This window comes from Ovis canadensis, chromosome 4 (assembly GCF_042477335.2).
Source record: "Ovis canadensis isolate MfBH-ARS-UI-01 breed Bighorn chromosome 4, ARS-UI_OviCan_v2, whole genome shotgun sequence".
NCBI classification, from domain to species: domain Eukaryota; kingdom Metazoa; phylum Chordata; class Mammalia; order Artiodactyla; family Bovidae; genus Ovis; species Ovis canadensis.
Window position 1 is genome coordinate 77,663,586 of NC_091248.1, and position 25,537 is coordinate 77,689,122.

The following is a 25,537-nucleotide window of genomic DNA, read 5'->3' on the forward strand; positions in this document are numbered from 1 at the left end:
ATAGGAGGAAAAAAACGAGCTCTAAGGTTTATTCTGGATCTTGGATTTAATGACAAAGGAATCTCAAAATAGGAGGTCTTTAGACTGCAGCTGAAGGACATCAGAATAAGTCTACCTGAATATGCTATGAAAATCTAAGCATTGCTTAAAAAAATTGGAAGTCATCCCATCTCAACTCAATCTGAACAAATAAACCTCTCCAAGTAGAATGTGTTTTACAGCATTGATGGAAGAACTGCTGGAGAGCAAGAAAGAGTAAACAGATGGAAAGAACACCAAAGGAAATTGAGACATTGCCATCTGATGATATCACCTCGATTTGGACCAAGAACCACATGCCTGGACTCGTCCCATATTGACCTGCCGGACGCAGGTGCACAGAGTCAGTCATCTCCTTGGCATCCCTCCAGCTGGGTGACTTCTCCCTTGCCAACTTGCCTCTCTCAGTGACAGAAGTCACAGGCTCATTTACATGTACAACATTTATACTTATAATACAATGTACAACACATGTCCAATCAATATTTAATATGACCAGTTAAAACTCTGGTTTGGTTTTTGTCATACTCATCCTTCTATTCTTCTTTTCTTTCCTTTTTGTTTTCTAATAAGTCACCAGTATGCTATTAGGTGGGCCAAAAAGTTCCTTTGTATTTTTTCTGTAAGATGTTATGGAAAAATTCGGAGGAACTTTTTGGTGAACCCAATATATTTGCAAAGATTAGCCCATAGTGGATAAACTAATAATGAAATGTAGCTTTCCTCTCAATGATCTCAACAATTATCCTTGTAACATAAAGCCTGGTAATTTAAGATTTAGGCTATTTCTGTACAAGGCTGGCCATACATTTTCTTATTAAGCTGATAAGCAGTATTCCTGCCTGACAGCATGAGGCGGGAAGATGTAACCTGTCTGTTCATTGGCGGTTGGGCTCTACTTAAACTAGGAGATACTTTCTAGGGAAATGTAAACATCTTCATTGACATGGATACAGAGGAAAACTTCATCAATTTAGGCTTGACTCTGCACATCCAAAAAAGAATTAAGCTGGAAGTGGCCTCCAAACCATCCATAAACAAAATTTCCTCAGAGAGTCTCTGGGAAGATGATTAAATGTAATAGTTTATACATATGTTTTAAAATCAACTGGTGTGTTAATCATAGCTAATTCTTCTTCCTGCATAATTCCCAGGCTCTACTAATATACTTAGTTGGCCTCCTTTGACTTAATTTATGTACTTCCTTGTCTTGAAAGAAAAATTATTTTATTAAGTTTATAACTTAATTTTCCTTAATTCAGCCAGCACTTTTATCCAGTGTACAGTGCATAATTGTTTAATATTTCTCAGTCTCAAAAAATAGTGAGATATATATATGTATGTGTGAATAGCAATATATGGATATGTGGTAATATATATAATGAACCTATGTACCTCTTGTCTAAAAAGAAGAGCCAGGATAACTCTTAGTAATATAAACTCTGACTTCAGACAAGTGAAATAAACAAACGTGTTTCCATGTGAAAGCTGCTTTCAACTATCATCAAAGCCCACTTAAGTCTGAATGGCTCATAAAATACACTCCAATAGGTTCTATGGCTGGGTTAATCCTGCTTATCATACTAATTTGACAGTGACATTATGAATACTCCTCCTTCAGTGAAACATTTCAGAAAGCTATCTAGAAACCATATGAATGTGAGGGGACTGAAACAGTGGTTTGCTAACAGATCTGTGCACACTTACATGTGGGGGTAACATGAAATCTGTTGCTATGCTGTCTAAGTGGTGGGTAGTACAGTCCCAGATGGCTTTCAAAATGGCCATGTTAGAGAGAACCTTCAAGAACTCAGTTAAAAATAACAGGATGGCTACACCATTGCCAACCGAATGACTTCTTGTTTTCTCTTTACCAAGAGCACCACAGGATGTGCCCAAGTGAAACAGCGATGAAGCTGTGGTGAGGGTAAGGGAGAAAGATGGGCAACTGTTTGGCTTCATAAGGAAGGAAGGAGAATCTCTCCTAGGTTATATATAATGTTTGGTTTTACAGGATATCATTATCTTTTAGTCGCTATGGCTGCAAATGCTATTAGCAGTTAAAAGACACATTAAGCTATCTATAGTGATAATATGGTGAAGTTGCTCAGTCGTGTCGGACTCTTTGCGACCCCATAGGCTGTAGCCTGCCAGGCTCCTCTGCCCATGGGATTTTCCAGGCAACAGTACTGGAGTGGATTGCCATTTCCTTCTCCAGAGGATCTTCCCAACCCAGGGCTCGAATCCGGGTCTCCTGCACTGTAGACAGACACTTTACCATCTGAGCCACCTGGCCCTTCCTAAAACCTCATCAGACCATTTGTCTTTTAAATTTCTCATAGCAACAAATCCCAGCAGAAACATCCACATTTGTCTTAGTTGTGCTTCTGTGCAAGGATTACCATTGACTTTAGTTGTCTGTAACAAAGTAAGATGATCCCATCCTATTCCTACAGAAATAAAAGAGGCTGAAAACTTACACCACCATTTTTCTTGTTGTACTATAAACTGAAAAATAAATATTAATAACATATTTTCAATAAACTTACTTTCAGTGCAAATAGGACAGCATCCTTTCCTGTTGAGAATTTTACCCTAATCAAGAAAAGGAAAAAAAAAAACAAGAGTTAAGTGTTAAAAATCAGGGTCTGCTGAGGACAAAACTCTTTTTTAAATCTCACACCAGATAAATCAATGAAATTCATCCAAGCTGTATTTGAACTCGATGCCCAGATGGTGATGATGGTGGTGAAAATGAAGTTTTAAGTATCAGGTTCTATAGCCAGGCAAAGTCATTCAAAAAGCTTTCCTGTTTTTATCCTCAGAGAAACATAATCCCTAAAGGTTTCATTGGTGTGATTTTTCTCACTGGAGGGAAGATGGAGACAGTCTGTATTCCACCTTTTCACTGATACTCAAATCTAGCCCTCTAGAGACCAAGTGCACATGTGTAGAAATGGGAATTAGCTGTCAATCTATCAATCTATGCAAAGCTTTCATTCTGTCTCTGCTTATTGGAGGGAGCCAAAAATAAACAGTAACCCAAGCTTGGGCCTATGTATATGAACAATATCTGTGCCACAAATGAAATTCAACCTGATTCCTTCTTTCAGAGAGTGGTATGCTATCCCTGACTATTATGTAGTCAAAGCCAAATGGGGCTAAGGGTTTTGAAATGCTGAGTAATTTTCCATTACTTTTCTGGAAAAACAGTGTAATCTCCTCTACTGCATTTCTTCTAATGATTGACATTTAAAGGAAGATGCATAATCTCAGGGCTCTTGTCAGAGAATGACATTGCTTTATCTCTGACTTAGTGGAATCGCAGGGGAAAAGAAATGTGGAAGAAAATGGACATTAAGGAAGCACATGGTATGAAACAGACATCCTACTAGATATATTCCTTAGGTTACCTAACATCAGGCTAACTGCAAGGATTTAAAATAAGTTAATATTTAGAACATATTATAATTTTGTTATTAAGATGCACAAAAACTTAGTGAGCTGAGCATTTTCCTTCATATAGATGAAGACATTGATGTCATGTAACACAAGGGTTAGTTCAGTTCAGTTCAGTCGCTCAGTCGTGTCCGACTCTTTGCAACCCCATGAATCACAGCACGCCAGGCCTCCCTGTCCATCACCAACTCCTGGAGTTCACTCAGACTCACATCCATCGAGTCCATGATGCCATCCAGCCATCTCATCCTCTGTCGCCCCCTTCTCCTCCTGCCCTCAATCCCTCTTAGCATCAGAATCTTTTCCAATGAGTCAACTCTTCACATGAGGTGGCCAAAGTATTGGAGTTTCAGCTTTAGCATCATTCCTTCCAAAGAAATCCCAGGGTTGATCTCCTTCAGAATGGACTGGTTGGATCTCCTTGCAGTCCAAGGGACTCTCAAGAGTCTTCTCCAACACCACACTTCAAACGCGTCAGTTCTTCGGTGCTCAGCCTTCTTCACAGTCCAACTCTCACATCCATACATGACTACTGGAAAAACCATAGCCTTGACTAGATGGACCTTAGTCGGAAAAGTAACGTCTCTGCTTTTGAATATACTATCTAGGTTGGTCATAACTTTCCTTCCAAGGAGTAAGCGTCTTTTCATTTCATGGCTGCAGTCACCATCTGCAGTGATTTGGGAGCCCAAAAATATAAAGTCTGACACTGTTTCCACTGTTTCCCCATCTATTTTCCATGAACTGATGGGATTGGATGCCATGATCTTCTTTTTCTGAATGTTGAGCTTATAACCCAAAATCAAACCTAATTTTGTGTGACCTTATAGGCCAACTTTTCACTCCAGATTTTTAAGATGAGAGATGTCTCATCTTAATCTTTAAGAGAAGTTAACATTTATTGGGTATCTATATAGTAGGAAAAAAATGCTGTACTTTCTTCTTTCTTTATCTCATTTATGCTTCACAACAACTCTCTCTATATAAATGCCCCTTCCCCCTCTTTACAGGAAACTAAGGAAACAGACCACAGAGTGGTGGCCCAAGGTTTGTGTCAAGCCCTGTTTCACTACCTGTCGATTGCATCAAGAGTAGATTTAGGTACTTAAAAAACAAATCACACTAACAACAGCAACAACAAAGATGGCAGTTGATAATTAAAGAATTAGAACCTGTCTGACGCTTTGAAAAGGTACACTAAAGGCTATGACAGGTTTGAATGAGACTCAAAACTCCATGCCATGCCACCTTCCATGGTTTGGGGCAACATGACAATTTCACGGCCAAGAGCTCTGTTGTCTGTTTCTATGTGGCACGGAGGACTCCTTTGGCTTCTCGTGCCTGAAAGCAGTTGAGGACAAATCCAAAGGAGACTGGCTCCAGCTGATGGAATGATGGCATACAGTGCTCTGTCTGAGCCAAACAGAGCTGTTTAAACCAGGGCCCCAGCAAAGGGTGACTCTGTGATTCCCTGCATCTGTACCTTGACAGAAACAGCCAGTTCCTTTCTTCAGAAAGTGAGAGAGGGGCTGGAAACATCACTAAATTAACCAGGGAATAAATCAAGAGAAAGCTATGATGTCTGGCTCCTGAGTTACATGGAACTCGCTGAGGAATTCTGGACACCCCATGAAAGCACCAGTAAGAAGGGCCTAGTAACAGCACCCACCTCAGGGGGGCGGGGGCGGTGGGGCAGGGTCTCAGCATCAGACGAGGTTGGTCCTGTGACTACAGAGGAAGTCTCAGGACATATTAACAGTGATGGAATGACTGTCATAATGAACTTGCCCCAGTGGAACCCTCGGTCCTTCTTACCAAACGCACTCCTTTGCCCCTGGGGGACTGTCAAGAAGGGAATGCAACCACACAATCCTTCTTCAACTAGGCATGCAAACTTCTGGAAAAAGATGTATAGTAGCCAGCAAAGATTGAGCAGGAATTTTTTAAAAAAACCTTTTTTTTTTTTTTTCAAATTTCCCAAAGCAATGCAGGGGAGGGGAAGTAAGTGTTTAACAGGATTTCTATGGTAAAACTAAATTATCTTCCAAAGTGCTTTGTGCTGGTCCCTGAGAAGGCAAAGTGTGAACCAAAGGAATGATTGCAAAACTGCCTAGAAACAAAAAGGTGGGCCCTGAGGCAGGAGCCAGGCACTGCCTGACGGGCTCTGACAAGAAGACAGGGGTGGGGTGCAGGTGGGGGTGGGGGAAACGCCAGGCCTGCGCCTGGAGGGACGGATGCTCCTGGCCCAAATATGGTCCACAAAGAAGAGACAGGAACCGCCCGGCAAGAGGTCTATGCAGACCACCACACCTGCCGCAAGTGGCAGGACTCAAGTGAAGCCGGGAACTCCACCAGGGCCTGCGGAGGCTGGTTACTCGAGCCACCAGGCTGGCTCAGCCTTTTGTTTTTGTCTTGTAGAATAAGGAAGCCCATTATTACTAACATGTGCCGCAGGAGTTCATTACCAGTGAGGGTTCCCCGAGGATGGGCAAAAACGATGTGATACCATTTTTCCCAATGCATATTTATAAGCAGACCATGCTCAACTCTCCTTATTGTATCTCCTGGTTGTTGTTTTTTGTTTTGTTTTGTTTTTCTTTTATGGGAGGTTTTCAGTTTTATGTCTGAGGCTTTTTAAAGCAAGACTAATTAGGGTTTCTTTCTTTCTTTCTTTTTTTCTCCCCCCTTTATTCAGTTGTGCAACAGCAACAGCTGTTGTTTTTTTGTGCCTCATTTGGCACTCACGTAAAAACAGCAACTTTTTGTTTATAATAATAACAGATGTGAATAAAATTAAAAGCTGTCTCTGACAGAGAAAGGAAGACATGGCCTGAATATATGGATGTATTTTTTCATTCACTGGAAGGTATTGAATAGGCTTGACATTTTCCCAAAATGCATAAAACCTTGAAAGGTTTCAAGTTGCTGAGGTGAATTCAATGAAGCTCATGCTTTGGAAGATAATGGATGCTTTATTCAGGGCACTGGAACTATGGGTTTCTGAAAAGAGATATTTCCATAAAGACGCCATGTCCATTCAGGACTACAACAGAGCCTGGGTTGGAGAGAGAAAACTTCAGAAAAGGGATTGGAGGGTGCCACTGGGCAGGTGAAACTCCTTAGGGAATTTATTAATAAACAACCACATATTCCTTTGAATGGCTACAGGAAGAAAACTGATTTGAAAAGAAAGAAAAAGAGAGGTAAAACGAAAGGATCTTTTATGATATTCAAAAGAAAACCCAGCAAAAGACACGAGGGAGCTGATCAAACAGAAGTTGGAGACATTAAAACAAAAAACTAGGAGAGATCAGTAAAAAACAGAGCAAGGTAAGAGATATTACCCTTTTAGGCTAGAATCTGGATGAGAACCATAAAGAACAAAGAGCAAGCTTTGCAAACAACACGTGTCTATTTGGGAACTTGGAAGTTATGGAGGATCTGAATTCTGTGCTCAGAAGATGGGAGGTGACCATGCCACACACAGGATGGTTCTCAAGATGCTTAAAGAGAAAGTCAACCTGCAGACGAACCTGGGGGCAGCTGCTGATGGGAACACACTGCTTCTTGCGACACTCTGTCTTGCCTTTCACACAAGCACAGATGGTGCAGTTGACAGACGACCACATCTCTCCATCCTGCAAAGGAGACCACAGAATCTTCCATAAGCTGGAGGCTGATGGGAGCTAGTCCACCAGGCTAGGATTTGTCTGTCAAGGAAAGCATTTCTTCCCTGAGTGATGGTTTCCATCAGTAGATCGAATTACTATGAGGTGTTTATCTACATCTAACTGATCTGATAGAAATGCTAGATCTTAGTGTGTGTGTGTGTGTGTGTGTGCGCGCGCGCACGCGCATTTCCCCTCCAGGGTATTAAAAAAAAATGTTTGTACATCAAACCAAGTCATATTTGCATCTTGCTCCTTTTGCATTGTTTACTTAGCTTCACCCTGGGAGACAAACAAGACTTTTCCTACATGATGCAACAAGGGTCTAATTTTTCCATTTGATAGGACTGAAAAGTTTGAGTTCTCCCAGATGCCAGTAGTTAATTGAGATGTCCGGAGGTGGTTAGTTCATTCCCAGATGTGACATGGTTCTGGCCCACATGGGGCACGAACATGCAAAGAACAGAGACTAATCCATATGACTCCCATTGCCAGGCAGACACCTGACCAGCAAACCATCTGAAAATGTGGAGCACAGAAAACTCCCAAGAGCCATTCATCCCATGTCCCTGCCTGTCTGATACTCTCCTCCTAAAGGGCTGGGTAGCACTTGGGACACATTTTCTAGCCCAGAAAAGGCTGTTTGAGGCATCTCTTTGGCTTATTGGATTTATAATCTGCAGTTGCCAAGTGTTCAGCCACAAAAATCCTGTACTTCTGGGAACATGCAGGAACGTGTATTCTTGCTTATGAGAAAAAAAGATTATGGGCAATAGATTTAGGCCTGAAAACAGAGCAAGGATTCCTTTCTGGGCTTCTGGATCTGAGCAGCAAATTTTATTAAAAACAGAAAAACCAGCCCAGATCTTTGATGTTACCTATGCCTCTTACTCTTCCTTCTCATTTTTGGAAGGTATTTTAAGGACTACCTATGTCTCTAGTGCCTTTTATTTCTCTGACTGAATCTGTTTTAAAGGGCATCTGACTATTGAAAATTCTCTGAGTGCACATTTCTAGGACTCCATAAATTACTTCAGGCCCCATCCATGTATACAAAGGAACCTTTTTGCAAGGAGCCTGGAAAGCACTTTGCACAAAAGAGTCATCAGGGTGAGCCTACCGCATCTGGATGCTCCAGAGACAGAGGATGACGTGTAAAGAGGACACATGAGTAGCTCTGGAAGCCTGGTGGAACCACAACACACAGATACATACACACATATACACACGTGATGCCCTTCCCTTAGGCATGACACGTCAAGTCTTTTTACAGATGTCGTAAGAATCAAGACTCTCCCTCCAGCTCCATAATAGGAAATCTAGCCAAGTGCAGAGGGCCTGAGGTGCCTCCTTCTCTGACTTGATTCTGAGGGTCTCAATTCTCAAGGGTACTCTGAGATGACACCTTCAGGTGCAGAGAAATTCCCTCCACCCATGGGGAAAACAGACTAGATGGGCAGCACTTTGGACAAAGTCAATTATCTTAATCCTAACATTTAAATGGTCACTGGCCAACTGCCCACCCATGCCACTAGGAAACAGTGTAAAACACACCTGATATGGGCAGCAGCCGACCCTACTCACTCAGCTGGGGCAGGACTCTCTCATCTTGGTTCAACTGCTCTGCTGGCCACAACCTCACCCAAACATCTTCCAAATGGGAAAATCTCTCTCTGAAAAAGGAGCTTAGTGCAAAAATTCTAAGAGAATCAGGATCTCACCAAGGAGCACCATGCATCTCTGACTGCTGTCCCCAGGCATCGGGTACCCACAGCTGCACCATCCAGGGGACTCCTCAGCTCAGCCCCAACCACTGGCCACCACATTTAGAAAAGGCAATGTTTTACAGGTGTAGCATATGTTATAAACCAAAAGTAAAGCCAAGAAAAACACAGACAGTTGCTTCTCTACCCCTAAGTGTCCTTGACTCTAAACATATATGTACATATAAATAAATACTTTGTACACACACATACATGTATCCACAAAATGTGAAATTTTGCAAACTGCACTTTGCTAGGAGCTTTCTACAACTCAGTATCATACAGTAGTTCCCACGAGCTTTGTTCATGACATACCCGGAAAATCTTGTTGCCAAACTTGCACACTTTGATGTCTTCCTGGGGCACTCGTAGGAGGCAGTCATCACAACAGGCCTCCTCGCCTCTGTCACAGCCACCAGGGTGGGAGCACTTCTTCTTACACACAACAGTGGAGTCCTGGGGGCCCAAAAGCAAACCGGAAGTTAAAAACAATTTCCACCTCCACCAGACATCCTACCTGGTCTTCCTTTGTGTGTGTTAGTCACTCAGTCATGTCTGACTCTTTGCGACCCCATGGACTATAGACCACCAGGCTTCTATGTCCATGGAATTCTCCAGGCAAGAATATTGGAGTGGATTGCCATTCCCTTCTCCAGAGGAACTTCCCAACTCAGGCAGTTTCTTTACTGTTTGAGCTACAAGGAGGTCCTGGTCTTCCTTTAACAACCCACAATTAACTTCTTTAAAACATATGCTGAAGATGTATGTAAAAGTCATTCAGTCATGTCCAACTCTTTGCAACCCCATGGACTACACAGTCCATGGAATTCTCCAGGCCAGAATACTAGAGTGGGTGGCTACTACAGGGAATCTTCCCAGGGATCAAAGATACCATATTCTAATTCACTGCAATAAATCTTTCATTCACCTCAAAATTTTATTTGCTAACTAAGCATCTAGACTAGAAGAGGAAGCTATGAAGAGTGTGACATACGCCCCCCCACTTTCCAAGGGCTTATCAGTTAATGCTCAAAAGACCGACAGGATACCCTGCTCCAGCCACTGGGTAAGAAGGCCCAGTGCACTGTGGACCAACCAGTTTCCTTCCTTTTTCCTGCCCTTCTCGTCTTTTGCAACCCTCCTTAACAGTGTTCCCTCAGGGCTCCCCCATGGCTTTATGACACCTTCTAAGAGCTGACAGTAAACTCAGGATATCTTTGATCGAAGAGTAAAAATTTAGAGCTCATGCCCCATGTGAAGATGAAATTCCTTAGTGTGTTCTGTGTTCACAAAGGAACCAAACAAGCGATTCTAAAGCTAGGCCTGGGTTCTAGGGGTCTTCCATCAACTGTGTGACCTTAATCAAGGACACTTAAACTCTGAGGGTGACAAGTCTATATCTGTAACATTAAGGAGTGTGGCTTGAATTCAAAAGAAGTGGCATTCCATGGACGAAATAGTCAAGTGAGTTGTACTTACTGACTCATTCAACAATGCATGAGAAAAAAGTTCAGAGGAACCTAAGAAAAGTAAATTTTTCCAGTTCCCCAGCCAAAAGCTGAAATTTCACCTGGAGTAGAATATCAGGTGGAATGACTATAAGAGCAAAATATTTATGAAACTTAGCAGAAGACAGGATGGAGGAAAGAAGTGTCCCAGGGTAGATTGGCAATGACCTCAAAGTGCTGAGTTAGTGTGAACAAAGAGCAGGGAAATGAGAGACCAAACCCCTCTCCAAGACGTAGACCCAGTCAGTAAGCTTGGAGAGAGGACTCACTTTGGAGCCTTGCATACAAATAGGTTGTGTAAATCGACAGATGTAACTTCTGCAACTACTACATCAATTCTGTGACTTTAAGAGGCACTTCTGGTACCATCTACTATACTCTCACTAACTTATCCTCTTAAGATTAATACGACAATGAGATGATCCTTCAGAAAAAGGCATTTATTATTCAAATCACACCACACAGTGGATAAGATATAGAGTTGAATAAGACCAGGGTAGAATGCCAGCTCATTTATTAAGTGTATTGTCTTGTACAAATCCATCCCCCTGTGCCCCGGATTCCTCATCTTCAAAATGGAGATGATAACACTTCTCAAGTTTATTGTGTAGTTTAATGGAATATGCAAAGTACTTGGCACAGTGCCTGGCACATGGAAATAAGTCAACTCATAAATTGGAAAAAAAAATCCTTTGTCAAATTGCATGTTTTGATTTCAAGTTTGAAAAACAAGGGCACTCACCAGCTCTAGAATAATGCATACTTCATGATAGATTGCCCAACTTTCATTAAATATACACCCACAACCAACCATCCCCCACCACACACAAACAAACATACACACAGAGTACCATTAGATCATTGCCTGGAACTGGATTAAGCAATTAGAATACAGAGATGGATGGATGTGCGCCTTTCCTCAAGGAACTCACAAAGAGGAGATAACCATCTGAACAAGGACTATATAATAATGTGGTAAAAAAGAACTGGTAAAGGTATAGAGCTAGAGAAGATGCAACAATTACCTATGTAGGTGGATTGGGAAAACCTCACTAGAAGGGGAGATATCTGAGAAAGGCTGCTGTAAATGAAGAGGAGTTTGCTAATCAAACTCAAGGAAGATGAGGACACTGCAGGCAGACAGAAGCCTAAAACTGAACTGTGTTCAGATAATTGTTTCCTGTACCTGCCAAGGCACTCACTGGATGGGGATACTGGAGAGGGAAGCTCTAACAGGTACAAAACAATCCTGATCACCCCAAATGATTGCAGCCTGATTCTTCAAGTATTCCATTTCCCAAACATGACCGTGAACTCGTACTCTGATAAAAAACATCTTGAAGGAACAGTGTCAGTTACGCTTCTTTTGAGTATTGGGATATATTGGCTAATCACCACTCAAAGAATCTCTCAAAGAATGAGACCCAAAACGCTGCAAGCATAACTAATTTCCATCCCTGGGATGCCTGACTTTTTTGCAATCAAGAAAATCAGGAATGTGATGTTTCATCAAAGGCTCAGTATCCCCAAGAGGAAGCTATAACCTGTGAAATTGCAGGAGAGAAAGAGAAGTCCAGAGGATGGAGGTCAAGACAACAGAAGGAGTGGCTATATGTTTAGCACAGGATTCTATGAACCATGAAAGAGAGGAGAGGGCCTCGGGAAAGTACTTCCAGTCTTTGGAATTACTTGCTGTTCAGTGCTAGGGAACAGACAGTTCAGCCCTTACTCGGCTACTTCCTTGAAAATGCAGTGCATGCTCATTAACAAAGCATGCCTTGAGTAATCACGAACTTCTGAACTCTAATTCAAGCTATGATTGACAGTGAAAAAAGTTCTTCTTTCCCTCTACAGACCTCTGTTTATTAAAAACAAACAACAACTATCACCCCCAAAATGTATTATTCTAAACTCATGTCACACAGATGTTTCGGTTAACTTGCTAACGAATGGTCCTAAAGTCCTCCATGTAAATGATTCTCTTCTCGGTTTCAGAACTGAATCACCATATAAACATAGTCTAGGAATGTGTGATGTGCATAATCCCTTTAAATTTCTGGAGCTGAGGAATTCTTTCTTTACCAGTCACTAGATGTGTGGTTGCCTTTTGAGAAAAGTGTGTAACTTTTTTTTTTTTTCGTGGACTGCAGCACACCAGGCGTTCCTGTCCTTTACTATCTCCTAGAGTTTGCCTAAACTCATGTCCATTGAGTCAGTGATGCTGTCCAACAGTCTCATCCTCTGTTGCCCCCTTCTTTTCCTGTTCTCGATCTTTCGCAGCAACAGCTTTTTCTGATGAGTTGGCTTCTTTTCTCTTGCGTGTGGTTAAAGCCGTTTTTATTGCCAGGTGTGTCAGAGAATTCATACTGAATAATTAGAGCCAGAGAACACTGCCATGTGCATTTATCTGATTTTTATAAGTGCTTCAGCCCCTCAGAGTTTAATTCTCACCCCCAGAGCTCACTTACTGGTCCTGGGAAGATAACGGTGATTTGTAACTTGGATCCTATGTCTAAACTTCCTTGTGAACATGCAATATAATTTTACAGATAAAGTGGCATCAGTAATGCTTTGTTACCATAAATAACACGTTATTATGTTTGGCTATAGCATTAACATTAAAACCAAAATGCTATCCATTTTGGACCACAGCCCCTCAGAACCATCTTACCTTGCAGGTACATGCAGTGCAGTTATCATAGAGAAAAGAGGATCCATTGTCATAAACATCACTGCGAAAGAGGCAGCTTCCAAATGGGAGGTCAAACACTTTCCTTTGACCTAGAAAGAAGCAACGGCGTAGTGTTAGCAAGACAGAGGTCAGGACTGTCCCGCTTCATCATCAGCAATTATAGCACAGGACTGTTAAGCATTGCCACAAGACCAAGTCAATCCAGCGCACAGATACAGAGCCATGGGTCACATGTTTCCAGGGGATTCCCAGGAATCATGACTTCAAAGAGTTTTTGCTAAAGAGAGTTTGATTCCATACTGAATCTTGTAAGTTCAACAAATCTTTATTATGAGTTCATCTTAGTGAGCCACGATGACTAAGGCATCCTGTCCCAGTGGAGCTTAGTTTACTGGGGAAACAAACCCACAAAAGATGATTTCAATACAATAAGACAGTCAGTTCTGGAAAGAAGCCACTCTAGGAACTATGAGAATGGGAGGACAGAGAAGACTTTTTGGAGGATGTGCTGCCTGAGCTGTATCTTAAAGAATGAGTAAAATTATCCAGAAAGTGGGTGTTGGCAGGGAAGAGGCAGGAGAAGTCAAGATATCCAAAGAAGACTAGGATGAGCAAAAAGAAAAACTAATGAGATAGTATCTCAGTTGAACAAATGACAAGTCCATTGGCATCAAGGGTGATGCTAACTCAAAGACCACAGAGAGGAAGAATCCAGCTCCATATACCCAGTGTTCAACCTCCCACAGGCATCACACCTCTTGCAGAATTACCTTGGTTTTCACTGATGTAAGGATATGATTGGTGACCCAAAAGGCGAAAAAAAATCAACCCCAAATAAAGAGTGCAATTCAATTTCCTCCTTTCTTTCAGTATTTGAGTTTCTACTCTCTGGAGTACATAAAAATATCTCTGAAATGTTACTTCAATTAAGGACTAAGTTGAGAAGTCAAAGATTAATCATCAGTCATAAGATTTATACCTACATTCTTCCTGTAAAAAGATTAAAAGCAATCTCTATTTCATTGGAGACCAAATGAAATGCTTAAGTATCTATAAACACATATGAAATGCTATTCTCGGAATTAGAACTGTTGGAATTACTGTAGTAGGTGTCAACAAAAATGCCATCTTCCCGTTAAAAGTCAACCTCAAAGCTGGGATACAGTATAGATGTAGAATTAAATCATTAGTTTAGTTCTCCCTACAAGAAGCAAACTTGCTTCAAAAGATGATCGTGATAATTTTAACTTGGGTCCCACATACAGACTCCCAGGTGATCTTGAGCTTGATTTCTCCAGGCCTGACTTAGTTCACTTGTCATAAAATAATATCAAAATGCCTCCTCCCAATAACACATTACCATCTCTAACTACAATGTCAGTGCTAAAGTATACCATCAAAAAGTTTTTTATGGTTAGATAAAATTTAGCATAATGACTGTATGTGCACCTAACAATTAGCAATATCCCAACTGAAACAGGCATTCTTCTGTGTATACTCAGGTTCTAAGTCTTTTGAAGTTTGTAAAAATTTATAGATTAAATCAGAGGATTACCTGAAAAACACAGAATTCATCCTTTCTCTAGGTCTTCCTCTAGGTAACTCCCAAGGGTTGTCTGAAGCATCAAAAATCTTTGTACAGGACACCCACCCCATCAGAATCACACCTGTCATATCACACCTTGATTTAGGACACTCTATAAAAGTATAAGAAACACGCCTAAGCAGATTTTTTTTAATTTACTACAAAAATGATGGTGACATTATTTTTCACTGCTTGAAATACTGTCCTCTATATTATTCCATCAAAGATATATTTCTGTCCTTTAAGAATTAAAAATAGCTCTGCTTCAACTGAGTATTTGTTTCAAATTGTGATAACATGGTTTGCCTTGTCCTGCCTTTTATTATTTATATTATATTATATTATTATAATTAGACTGGTGGATTGATACATCAGTACACTACTGAACAAAAAAGGCTTGAGTTTAATCTCCCTGCACAAATATGACCAATGGCAGATAAGTATTATCATTATTAGAGGTGGTATAATTCAAATAGGCTTCCCAGGTGGCACAGTGGTAAAGAATCCACCTGCCAATTCAGGAGACGTGGGCCCAATTCCTGGGTCAGGAAGATCCCCTGGAGAAGGAAATGGCAATCCACTCCAGTATTCTTGCTTGGAGAATCCACATGAACAGAGGAGCTTGATGGGCTGCAGTCCATGGGGGTCACAAAGAACCATACACAACTGAGCAAGTGAGCACACAGCACGTATAATTCAAATATTATCTTGGGCTGTGTGACTCTAAGAGGTGCATCGGGTGCTCTCTATATAGAAACTTCTGATGAGGCTGTCATTGAAAATGAGAAAAGAGAGGAAAATAGTGCAAAAGGCAGGGGTATGTCATGTGAATGAATCCTGCTCAAGGGAAAACTGAACAGCAAATCAGTGTCCAAAAATCCAAAAGTCTAATTAGTCTAAAATTTCAGCATCTACTAAGCATTGCTGTGTTTCCCCCAACCCTGCCTTTTTTTTTCCTGTCTTCTGTTGTGTGGGTATGTTTCTTTCTACTGTCAAAGAACATACAATCTTACCTAAATCCCAAAGTCATCATGGCTCAAAATAAGATAAAACATTCAAAAGAACAGTTCAGAGACTGTGTATAGCCTAATCTAAGCCATTTCCACTTTATTCCGCTGGGACTTAGCCCAGCAGTAAAGGTCTCATTTGGGAGAATTAGGATTTTTGAGTGTCCTAAGACTTGCTCTTCCTTTTGTAGTCTGACTTATGACCACAAATAGATAGAAAAATCTGCATTTAATACAACAGTCATTGTTCATATGAGAATCTGATCTGACTCAGCATATCCATGATACCAGCTTCAGAGCTTTAATCAAGCTTGCTGCTGCTGCTAAGCCACTTCAGTTGTGTCCAACTGTGTGACCCCATAGACGGCAGCCCACCAGGCTCCTCCATCCCTGGGATTCTCCAGGCAAGAATACTGAGTGGGTTGCCATTTCCTTCTCCAATGCATGCATGAGTGCTAAGTCACTTCAGTCATGTCTGGCTCTGTGCGAGCCTATGGACAGCAGCCCACAAGGCTCCTCTGTCCACAGGATTCTCTAGGCAAGCCTACTTATCTTCAAGCTGAGGCCCCAAGCCACGCCTCCTCTGGGACGACTTTCTCACTTAGATGGGGCCCTGTTTCCACCATGACCCACAGCGTGATGATTTCAACAACAGTGAACTGGCTACTTCTCTTCTGGGGGCACAAGCACACATGGGCAACCCAAGAAGCACACACATCAGTGGAAATGCCTTCAGTCAGTCATGTCTAAGCAATTCTCCTTTGTTCTGATAATATCTATGAAATTACTTTAAAAGCAGGTGCTTGTTTGTGTGTGTATTTGCGTGTGTGTACACAGAAGGAAGGCAAACATTATTAGATGAAGAGTTAGCAGCAGAATCCTTCAAATAAAAGAAGGCTGCCTTCATTTAACAAGATACCTTTATTGGCCAATTCAACTGCAGAAAGATAGACTTCAGGGTATGGGTATGATAAGCTGGAAATGATAAAAATAAATTAACAGGTGTTTTGGATGGAGGAAGCAAAGTATGACAGAAAAGACAGAAGATTCCAGGAAAGAGTGTGGACAATAAGGATTGGAGGCTGGGATCCACAGAAAAGAGACAAACAGTGATATTTTCCTAAAGGCAAAGTTGCTGAGACATTTTAAGAACAAAGCGAGCTTAATATTTCAGTTTCTGTTATTCATTGTGCTTCCCTGAAAAGTAATCAGCCTCTTACTGTAAACCAAGCCGCCTGCCAAGGATCCCTGGAGATACTGGTGGGGATGCTGCATATTCTATTGTATTCATTTGATGGATCAAGCTACTTTTATCTGAATCTTAAACAGTCAAACTCAATCAACTCAGTGACCTAAAGGCCACATGGAAGAAGCTGATATATAGATTACGAACAAAACCCAAAGGATTCCGTGCTCTAGAGACCCTCCATCCAGGGTGTTTCTCTTCAGGTGGTAACATGCATGCTGCTCTCCATGTTACCTGGAAAGCTGAGAAGCAGCAGATTAAATCGTGGACTTGGGAATCACAGAGACTCATGTTCAGGAGTCAACTCCATAGCTCACTAGCTGTGCTACCTTCTAGGAATTCTACTTCTTTCTCAGCACAAAACTAATCATGGTCCCTATATTATTAATACACTTCAGAATTCTATACTTAGCACCTGTATGTCACAGACTCTTGAGAAAATTAAATGAGAAAAAAAGTTCCTGAAGTTTCCACATGGTGCCTAACATATAATAACTGCTCCAAAAGGAATAGCTAACCCTCTTTTTTATTGACTTATTCATTATTCCCTTACAAACCTCTTGTTTGAGGCACCTTATCCTCCTGCATGTTTTTTGCCTCTAAAATAACACTTCTTTGGGGGGCATGCTTTGAATCATGTGCGATCTTAGTTCCCTGACCAGGGATTGAAACTTCACGCCTCTGCCCCCATCCCCCACCCAACCCCCCACATTGGTAGCACAGAGTCTTAACCACTGGACTGCCAAGGAAGTCCTCACATGCCTTTAAAATACATTCCTACTAAATGTCAGATGCCCAGTTAAAGACAATTTCTCAATGTTGTTCTCCCCACAAAAATACATTCCTACTAATCATCAAATGTCCAATTAAAGACGGTTTCCTCAGGACCATTCTCCCCACACCAGGCTATTATCCCAAGGTGTCTGGTATACCAGGTTTACAACTACAGGGGAAGATAAAAGAAAAGAAAGCTCTCGGGAGGCTCAGAAGTGAAATAAACCCTTGTACACACCTTGGTGGTACAAGGTGGTGGTTTAGTCTCTCAACTGTGCCCAACTCTTGCAACCCCATGGTCTTGTAGCCCACCAGGCTCCTCTGTCCATGGGATTTCCGAGGCAAGAATACTGGAGTGGGTTGCCATTTCCTCCTCCAAAGGATCTTCCCGACCCAAGTATCAAACCCGGGTCTCCTATATTGCAGGTGGATTCTTTACCTACTGAGCCACCACACCTTATACTCAAGTAATCTGTCTCTAAGAAGGCATGAAAAGCACAACTTGAAAACTTCAAGATAAAAAAGTGGACAACGCTCAACAGAAACTCCCAGAATAAATTACATTGTTCTTTGACCTGAAAACAATCACTCACCCAAACATTTGGGGCAGCACTGTCCTGGGGGAATGTGGCTAAGGTGCTGAGGACAGGATAGAATGGGACAGACTTCTCTCACGCACTGTGTCCTGCCTCCCTAAAGAAAAGAGGAGAAAAAAGCACATTTAGAAAAGTACGTGCATATATATAGTGTCTAACCAAACTATTTGGAACAAACCTAGACCTTTCCTGGGGTTGGTCCCAGGGTGATTGCTCAGACCTGGGCAACTACCCCTAGGCATCCCATGCTCTTCCCCGTAGATGCCGTGAATTGTGCCCACGAGAAGACTGCCTCTAAAGTGATGGGTACAGCATCACCTCTCCCCACTCACCACCACCGCCACCACCTTTCTTTATGTTTTTTTCCTTCTTGAAGTGAAAGTGAAAGTCACTCAGTCATGTCAGACTCCTTGCAACCCCATGGACTGTAGCCCACCCATGGCTCCTCTGTCCATGACATTCTCCAGGCTAGAATATTGGAGTGAGTTGCCATGCCCTCCTCCAAGGGAATCTTCCCAACCTACAGACTGAATCCTGGTCTCCTGCATTACAAGCAGATTCTTTACTGTCTGAGCCACTTGAGCATTTTGGCTTTTAAGACCAACCAACACTCTCAGTTTGGCTGAGATTTGAGGCTTTCAGTACTATAACCAGGAAACGTCTCTGGCAAACCCAGACAAGTTGACCTCTCTTTCCAAGCCCAAGGCAAGAAAGCAACTTTGGGGGTTTTACTGAGATGTGTCTTCCTCTTTCAGGCCCCCATCTTTCTAGTCCTACAGTAAAGCTTCCTCCAGGAAGACCTCCCTTTTGGTCGCTCCTTAAAGGTGTTGCTAGAACGACTCAGCAAGGTTCAGATTTGGGGAAGTAAGTCAATCTGCTGAAAATGGATACACTGGAAGCCAACATTCAGAAGAATCATTTCACTGAAGTCACTCAGTCAAACTAATATGAATCAAGTAGAAGGTTTATGATGACTGATATTAAAAAGACTTCAGCAGCCTCAGAAAATGTTCTAGAGTCTTCAGCTCTTCCATTGTCTCTCATTCTTGACCCTTTCTGTCCTCCAGCATCCATCACTTCTGACATCCATTCCTTCTCTTCCTCAGTATCTCCTGCTTCTCTGCCCTTTAGTATCTCTCGCCCCTCCAAAATGTGAAGATGAGCATACCAACTTCCTTTCTCCGTTCCTTAGCAGGGATGCCTGTTTTTCCAGCCTCAACAACTTGTAACTGAATCCCCATAAAGCCGACAAAAAAAAAAAAAACAAAAAAAAAACTAGGGCTTTCCAGTCAATTTACATTCAACAGCTTTGCAAAGCTCAAGCGAAAGCTATCCGGTGCAATATGAATTACTATCAAACTTGTGAATAATTCAGTTTTTTTTCTTTACCAAAGTAAATTGGGTAGATCAATCACTAGGCAAATGACATTTCAATGAATTGGCTTCTCTAGGATCTGAGCTGGAAACCAAACTAGTAGACCCTCAAAAGTACCCGTTGCCTCAAGCCTGGAATTTTTATCTTGAGAGGCCTCAGGAAATAAGCAACTCACGCCTCAAAGAGTCCTGGGCCTCGCACGGGAAAGATTCCCTCATAGCGTTTCCTCACACCTTCTCCAGCACTTTCTGTATTAACACCAGACATTAGCCGTCTGGATCCCATTCATTCCCAGCCGACACAGTACTGTCGCCTGTTGTTTCTGCTTTCCCTTCCTATTCCTGCCATTTTCATTGTGCAGGCTTTATTTTTTGGTAGGGACAGATGAAAAGGGTAGAGCATGTTATGTCTTTTAAAATATTTATTATTTTTAAGCCACTTTAAAGTTGGCTTCTTCCCCAAACCAATAGAAAACACACAAAAATACCACAAAAAGTCCTTCTGTTGTTTTTACATTATTTCCAGATCAGCACGAATCACTAAAAATCTCCCAGGAATCCCTAGCTGTTCTCAGTGAGTTTCCTCTCTCGACTGTATAATCCTGGACTCTGGCCCTTCACCAGACTTCAGAGGCGCATAACCTGAGTCTTGGTCACACTCTGAGGTCTGCCCCGGCTTATACATAAACCACAAAAGTCAAATCTAGAGGGAGGCAGAAGGCTCTCCTTAGCTTTTAACTTCCTCAAATCGCGAAGCCTTGGGCTACACAAGGTTGCCTGGATGTCGGCTTCTCTTAGGTGCACAGAGAATGTATTCTTTTCATCAATTTTCTCTGTTCTTGTTGGATCAGCATCTATTTTTCAAGCATATTTTAAAATTAAAATTTAAGAAAAATATGGCATAGTTGCATGGCCGTTAACTTGTCCAACACACTGGAAAGCTGGCCAAAGACTGTGTGCACTCCAGTAATTTTCCTTACAATAAGGTCAAAGAGTGAATTTTGCATGCATAATACAACTGCAGTTTGTGTCTCCCAAGAGGCCGTTAAAGTAACTTGAACTCCAATTTAAGTTTGCTGCTTTGGTCAGGTTTTATTTTGTTTGGGTTGCAGAATTGTGGCATAGCCCAAGTCCCGAGGCTGCATTCCAATTAATACCTCCAAAGAAAGTCCCAGGCCCTTTCAGCTCACAACCTGCTTCTGTGATTTCAACTCAGCAGGGACTCTGGCTAAACTATAAGCCAGGGCTTTGCTGTAAACTAAGAAAGTTAAAAAAGCAGAAGCAAACATTTCTGGTTCTAAAACTGCACTAATTCCTACTGTAATTGCACTAAATTGACTCTATCAGATTATCACCATCGCTTCCTAATTAACTGACCTGCCTCAGCTTTCTTTCCACGAGTCCATCCTACAAGGTTCAATATCTCTAAGACCCTTATTTAGCATCCATAACTGTTTCATTATTTGAGCTAAGATTTATTCAAGGTTTACCATATGTTGGGATTACCAGCAGTGAATATAATACACCAAAAAATCATTCTTTATAGAGCATGTCCATATGTTAAAGTGGAGGATGACTTAACCATAACATTCAGGAGAAAGTTCAACCCACTCAAGCTAAAAGTCCATGTAGAAACAACTAGATGCCCACTAGAATCTTTTTTCTTCCCCTGACACAGAGCCAATCTGTATTTCCCAGTCTCCCTTACTGTTAGGGGTGCCCAGTGGGAGGTAGACGGAAATCTCTCACACTAAAGAAGGCTGAACACCGAAGAACTGATGCTTTTAAACTGAGGTGTTGGAGAAGACTCTTGTGAGTCCCTTGGATTGCAAGGAGATCAAACCAGTCAATCCTAAAGGAAATCAATCCTGAATAATTAGAAAGACTGATGCTGAAACTGAAGATCCAATACTTTGGCCACCTGCTGGAAAGAGCCGACTCATTGGAAAAGACCCTGATGCTGGGAAACACTGAAAGCAGGAGAAGGGGATGACAGAGGATGAGACGATTAGATGGCATCACTGACTCAATGGACATGAGTTTGAGCAAGATCCAGGAGACGGTGAAGGAAAGGGAGGCCTGGTGTGCTGCAGTTCATGGGGTCACAAAGAGTCGAACACAGCTGAGTGATTGAACAACAAGATGCCATGCTCTCAAGAATTCTGCAATAACGTGGAAGAGCCTGCTTCCCTGAGTCACCACATGGAAGTCTACCCACTAAACACCTGCAAGGAACTGTTAAATGAGCAAGAAATAAATTTTACCATGTTAACACTTGGATGCATCAGTTATTTATTGCCCCAGATACTCCATAATCTTTTCTCCAATCTCCTTTCCTACCAACACAGAGAGGGGATTCCAATATATCTTATTTCCTTCCTGTCCCCAAACATATCTCAAGCCTTCTCTCTTCTTTATACATGCAACTTTCCCTTTCTGCCCCCATCACTGACCCCTATGGAAATCCTGCTTCACTCAAGGTCTATTTCATGTCTTTTCTCTTTTGTAAAGTCTTCTAGACCCTTTCAATTCCCAACAACCTCCTCTATAATCTTGTATCTTTTCTTTTCTCATCTTTACTCCTGTGGTATTTTTGACACACACATGAACATTTAACCCTGACAGACAACACTGGATTTGTCTCTAAGCTAGACTATGGTATGGGCAGGAACCAGTCCTTTGAGCCTAATATCCTTCAAAGGACTCAAGGAAACATCTCAGTAAAAATCCACTGAATGAAAGGAAGAGCCACCACATATAATGAGCTCCAGAACCCAGGTAAACTTTTCAGAGCACTTCAACTACAAGATGCTGATGAGACGGCAGAGTTCAGGGCTGTCTGCATCCCTTTACCTCCGTGGGTTTTGCATAATTTGGGTACCAGCTAAATGTTTGTTAGTGCCAATATTTCAAAAAGCATCCCTCAACTTCAATTTTTAAAGTCCTAGTATCCATTTTGTCTAATGTTTGAAAATGTCTAAATGGTCAAAATGCATAGGGACTAATGGCTGTATTCCCATTTGATCAACAAGAAAAGCTAGGAACGTCCAGGATACTGGAGAGCTACAATTTCCACCATTTGTCACTTTTCACTTTCATGCATTGGAGAGGGAAGTGGCAGCCCACTCCAGTGTTCTTGCCTGGAGAATCCCAGGGATGGGGGAGCCTGGTGGGCTGCCATCTGTGGGGTCGCACAGAGTCGGACACTACGGAAGCGACTTAGCAGCAGCAGCAGCAGCAGCAGCAGCCCATTCCTTGAAAAGGCAAACTTGTCCTCTAGAGGTGATTCTTTGTTCCTATTGCCTATGCAAGTGCTTCTCCAAAAGTAGTTGTTTTAAAAAGAAAGACATGGAACTTATGCCAGGTCTATTTTCTTAATTTTCTTTTAGTTGATTTAGTCAAGAACACAATTACTTTGTGTCAAAGTTTACCCTAAAGCAGCAGTTCTTTTGCATAATTAAAACAGAAAGAGAAAGCATCTTACTGAATGCAGTGATGAGTGCAAGATGATAAAACCACAGCCATGTGCATGCAGGACGCTTCTCCCATCCCTGAGGTCTGCTGGGAATTGGGGGCTGGAAACTGTTCTGCAGCACGTGACATGGCACTCATTCCTTGACCAGGAAACAGATCGCGGCCACCTAACAGGAGGTGGGAAGCACAGCAGTGCATGTCTAACCAATTAAGACCAGTCAGCTACACGCAACCACATTCGAGAGTGATTTTTGTTAGTTGGAGAGTAATTTTTTAAAAACAATATTCAACTCTGAAGAAAATAGACTTCTCCATTGATTCTCGATGGAGGTGAGAATGAAAGAAAAGGAAAAACTAGAGGAACTAGCGTAAGGAAGAAATAAATCGTGGGCACAAAGAGCTCATGTGTGACTCACAATTTTTACATCACAACAACCAGTGGTATAAAGCAAATTTGGGAGCAGAGCACCAAATCTGAATTACAAATTGGGTTAAAAAACTTCCCCCAAAGAAATGGATATCTTTATCCACGCCCCTCTTCAACCTGGAAATTTATTTTGATAAAATTCTGGATCATGACAGCTACTTCAAAGGTGAAGGACTTAGTACTTGGCTTCCCCTGTTCTTGGCCAGTGTGGAATCAGAAATCAACACAGAAGAGAGGCTGCAAGTGAGTTGTGAGGCTGAGTGCGTGGAAGAAGAGTGGACAAAGGCAGAGATATCAGCTGCTTCCCTGGTAGCTCAGACAGTAAAGAATCTGCCTGCAGTGCAGGAGACTTGAGTTTGATCCCTGGGTTAGGAAGATCCCCTGAAGAAGGAACCAGCAACCCACTCCAGTACTGTTGCCTGGAGAATTCCATGGACTTAGGAGCCTGGCAGGCTACAGTCTATGGGGTTGCAAAGAGGTGGACATGACTGAGCAACTTTTACTTTCATAAGCCCATTACAATGGGCAAGAGAAAGGTATATATGAACACACACACACATACACATATACACACACAATACACTGGCATATATGTTTATATTACATGCTATAAAATCCCATGGACAGAGGAGCCTGACAGGCTATCTATCTATCTATCTATCTATCTATCTATCTATATATTTATATATATAGCCCATAGGGTTGCAAAGAGTTGGAGTCGATTGAGTGACTAAACCACTACTACCACATGCTAAAATAATTTGTGTGTGTGTGTGTGTGTACATGTGTGTGTGTGTTTGTGAGACTCAACACTAGCCTAGGGCTTTTCAACTTTGACATTACTGATGTTTTAAGTCTTTGCTTCAGGGAGCCATCATATGCACTGTAGAATGTTTAGCATCATCCCTGGTCTCTATCCTCTTCATCTCCTGGTTGCAATAAACACTGCCAAATGACGGCAGGGTACAAAATCAATTCAAGTTGAGAACTACTACACTAGACCAACATTTCTCAAGCCACGATCCAGGAACCTGCATTTTTGATAACTTTCCCAGCCGACTTGAATGCTGCTGTCCAAGGCACCACATTTTGCAAATACCTAATTAACAGGAGCTTCCATCAATTGGGGATTAAGTTATAATTATCTTGTGAGTTCCTCACAGCTAGCACACATCATAGCTTATAACACATGATTAAGACGTGTGTTCTGAATGATGGAGAATATTTTTTAGGTTGAAGAGTTCTCTGAGAGAAGAATCAGGCCCCATTTCACCTCAGTGGCTAGAGGCTACTTTTACTCATGCTCATGGAAAGGAGGGCAGGAATGGGTGATTGAGGTTGATCGAGTTGAATTACGCTTCTCTGAGGCATCTGTGCTGAGTCCAACTCAGGCTTTATCATCACCATCTGTATGGATCCTGGAGACTTTCTTTCCCAAGAATCTGAACATCATGCTATGCATGGGTTTTTGTTTTCAAGTCATAAAATAAAACTCAACTTCAGTTCTACACACAGAGAATCAAAGGTATGTCAGCAAAGTTTTGCCACGGTACTTATTTTGCCCCATGAAAATCTTGAGCAAACAATGACCTCTGAGAAGTACCCACTGGGCTGATAAAAACAAAACCTTTTTCTTTCTTCACTGCCTATTCAGAAAATCAAGGCCTGCCTTAAGAATCAAGCCTGAACCAAATTCCTTTCATTTTTCCCATCAATTAATGTTTCCAAGTCCAATCGTACTGTTGCTCATATTATTGTTTTGGTTTCCTATTGCTGATCTAACAAATTACCACACAGCCTTGGTGACTTAAAGTAACACACATTTATTATCTTACAGTGCTGGAGATTAGAAGTCTGAAATCAATTTCACTCGGCTAAAATCAAAGTGTTGGCAGGGCTGTGTTCCTTCTAAAGACTCCTAGGAG

At 41.8% G+C, this 25,537-nt stretch overlaps 1 protein-coding gene across 2 annotated transcripts in view; it reads right to left on the reverse strand.

Moving 5' to 3' along the window:
- The window catches only part of BMPER (BMP binding endothelial regulator), a 257,526-nt gene that overhangs the window by 94,596 nt on the left and 137,393 nt on the right, over positions 1 to 25,537 (reverse strand). For both annotated transcript variants that reach the window (XM_069586706.1, XM_069586707.1), the window contains exons 7-11: positions 18,335 to 18,434; positions 13,109 to 13,218; positions 9,245 to 9,385; positions 7,032 to 7,136; positions 2,589 to 2,634 (exon numbers count right to left, since the gene is read on the reverse strand). In XM_069586706.1, the coding sequence (XP_069442807.1) occupies positions 2,589 to 2,634; positions 7,032 to 7,136; positions 9,245 to 9,385; positions 13,109 to 13,218; positions 18,335 to 18,434 (502 nt within the window). The remainder of the gene's footprint in view (positions 1 to 2,588; positions 2,635 to 7,031; positions 7,137 to 9,244; positions 9,386 to 13,108; positions 13,219 to 18,334; positions 18,435 to 25,537) is intronic.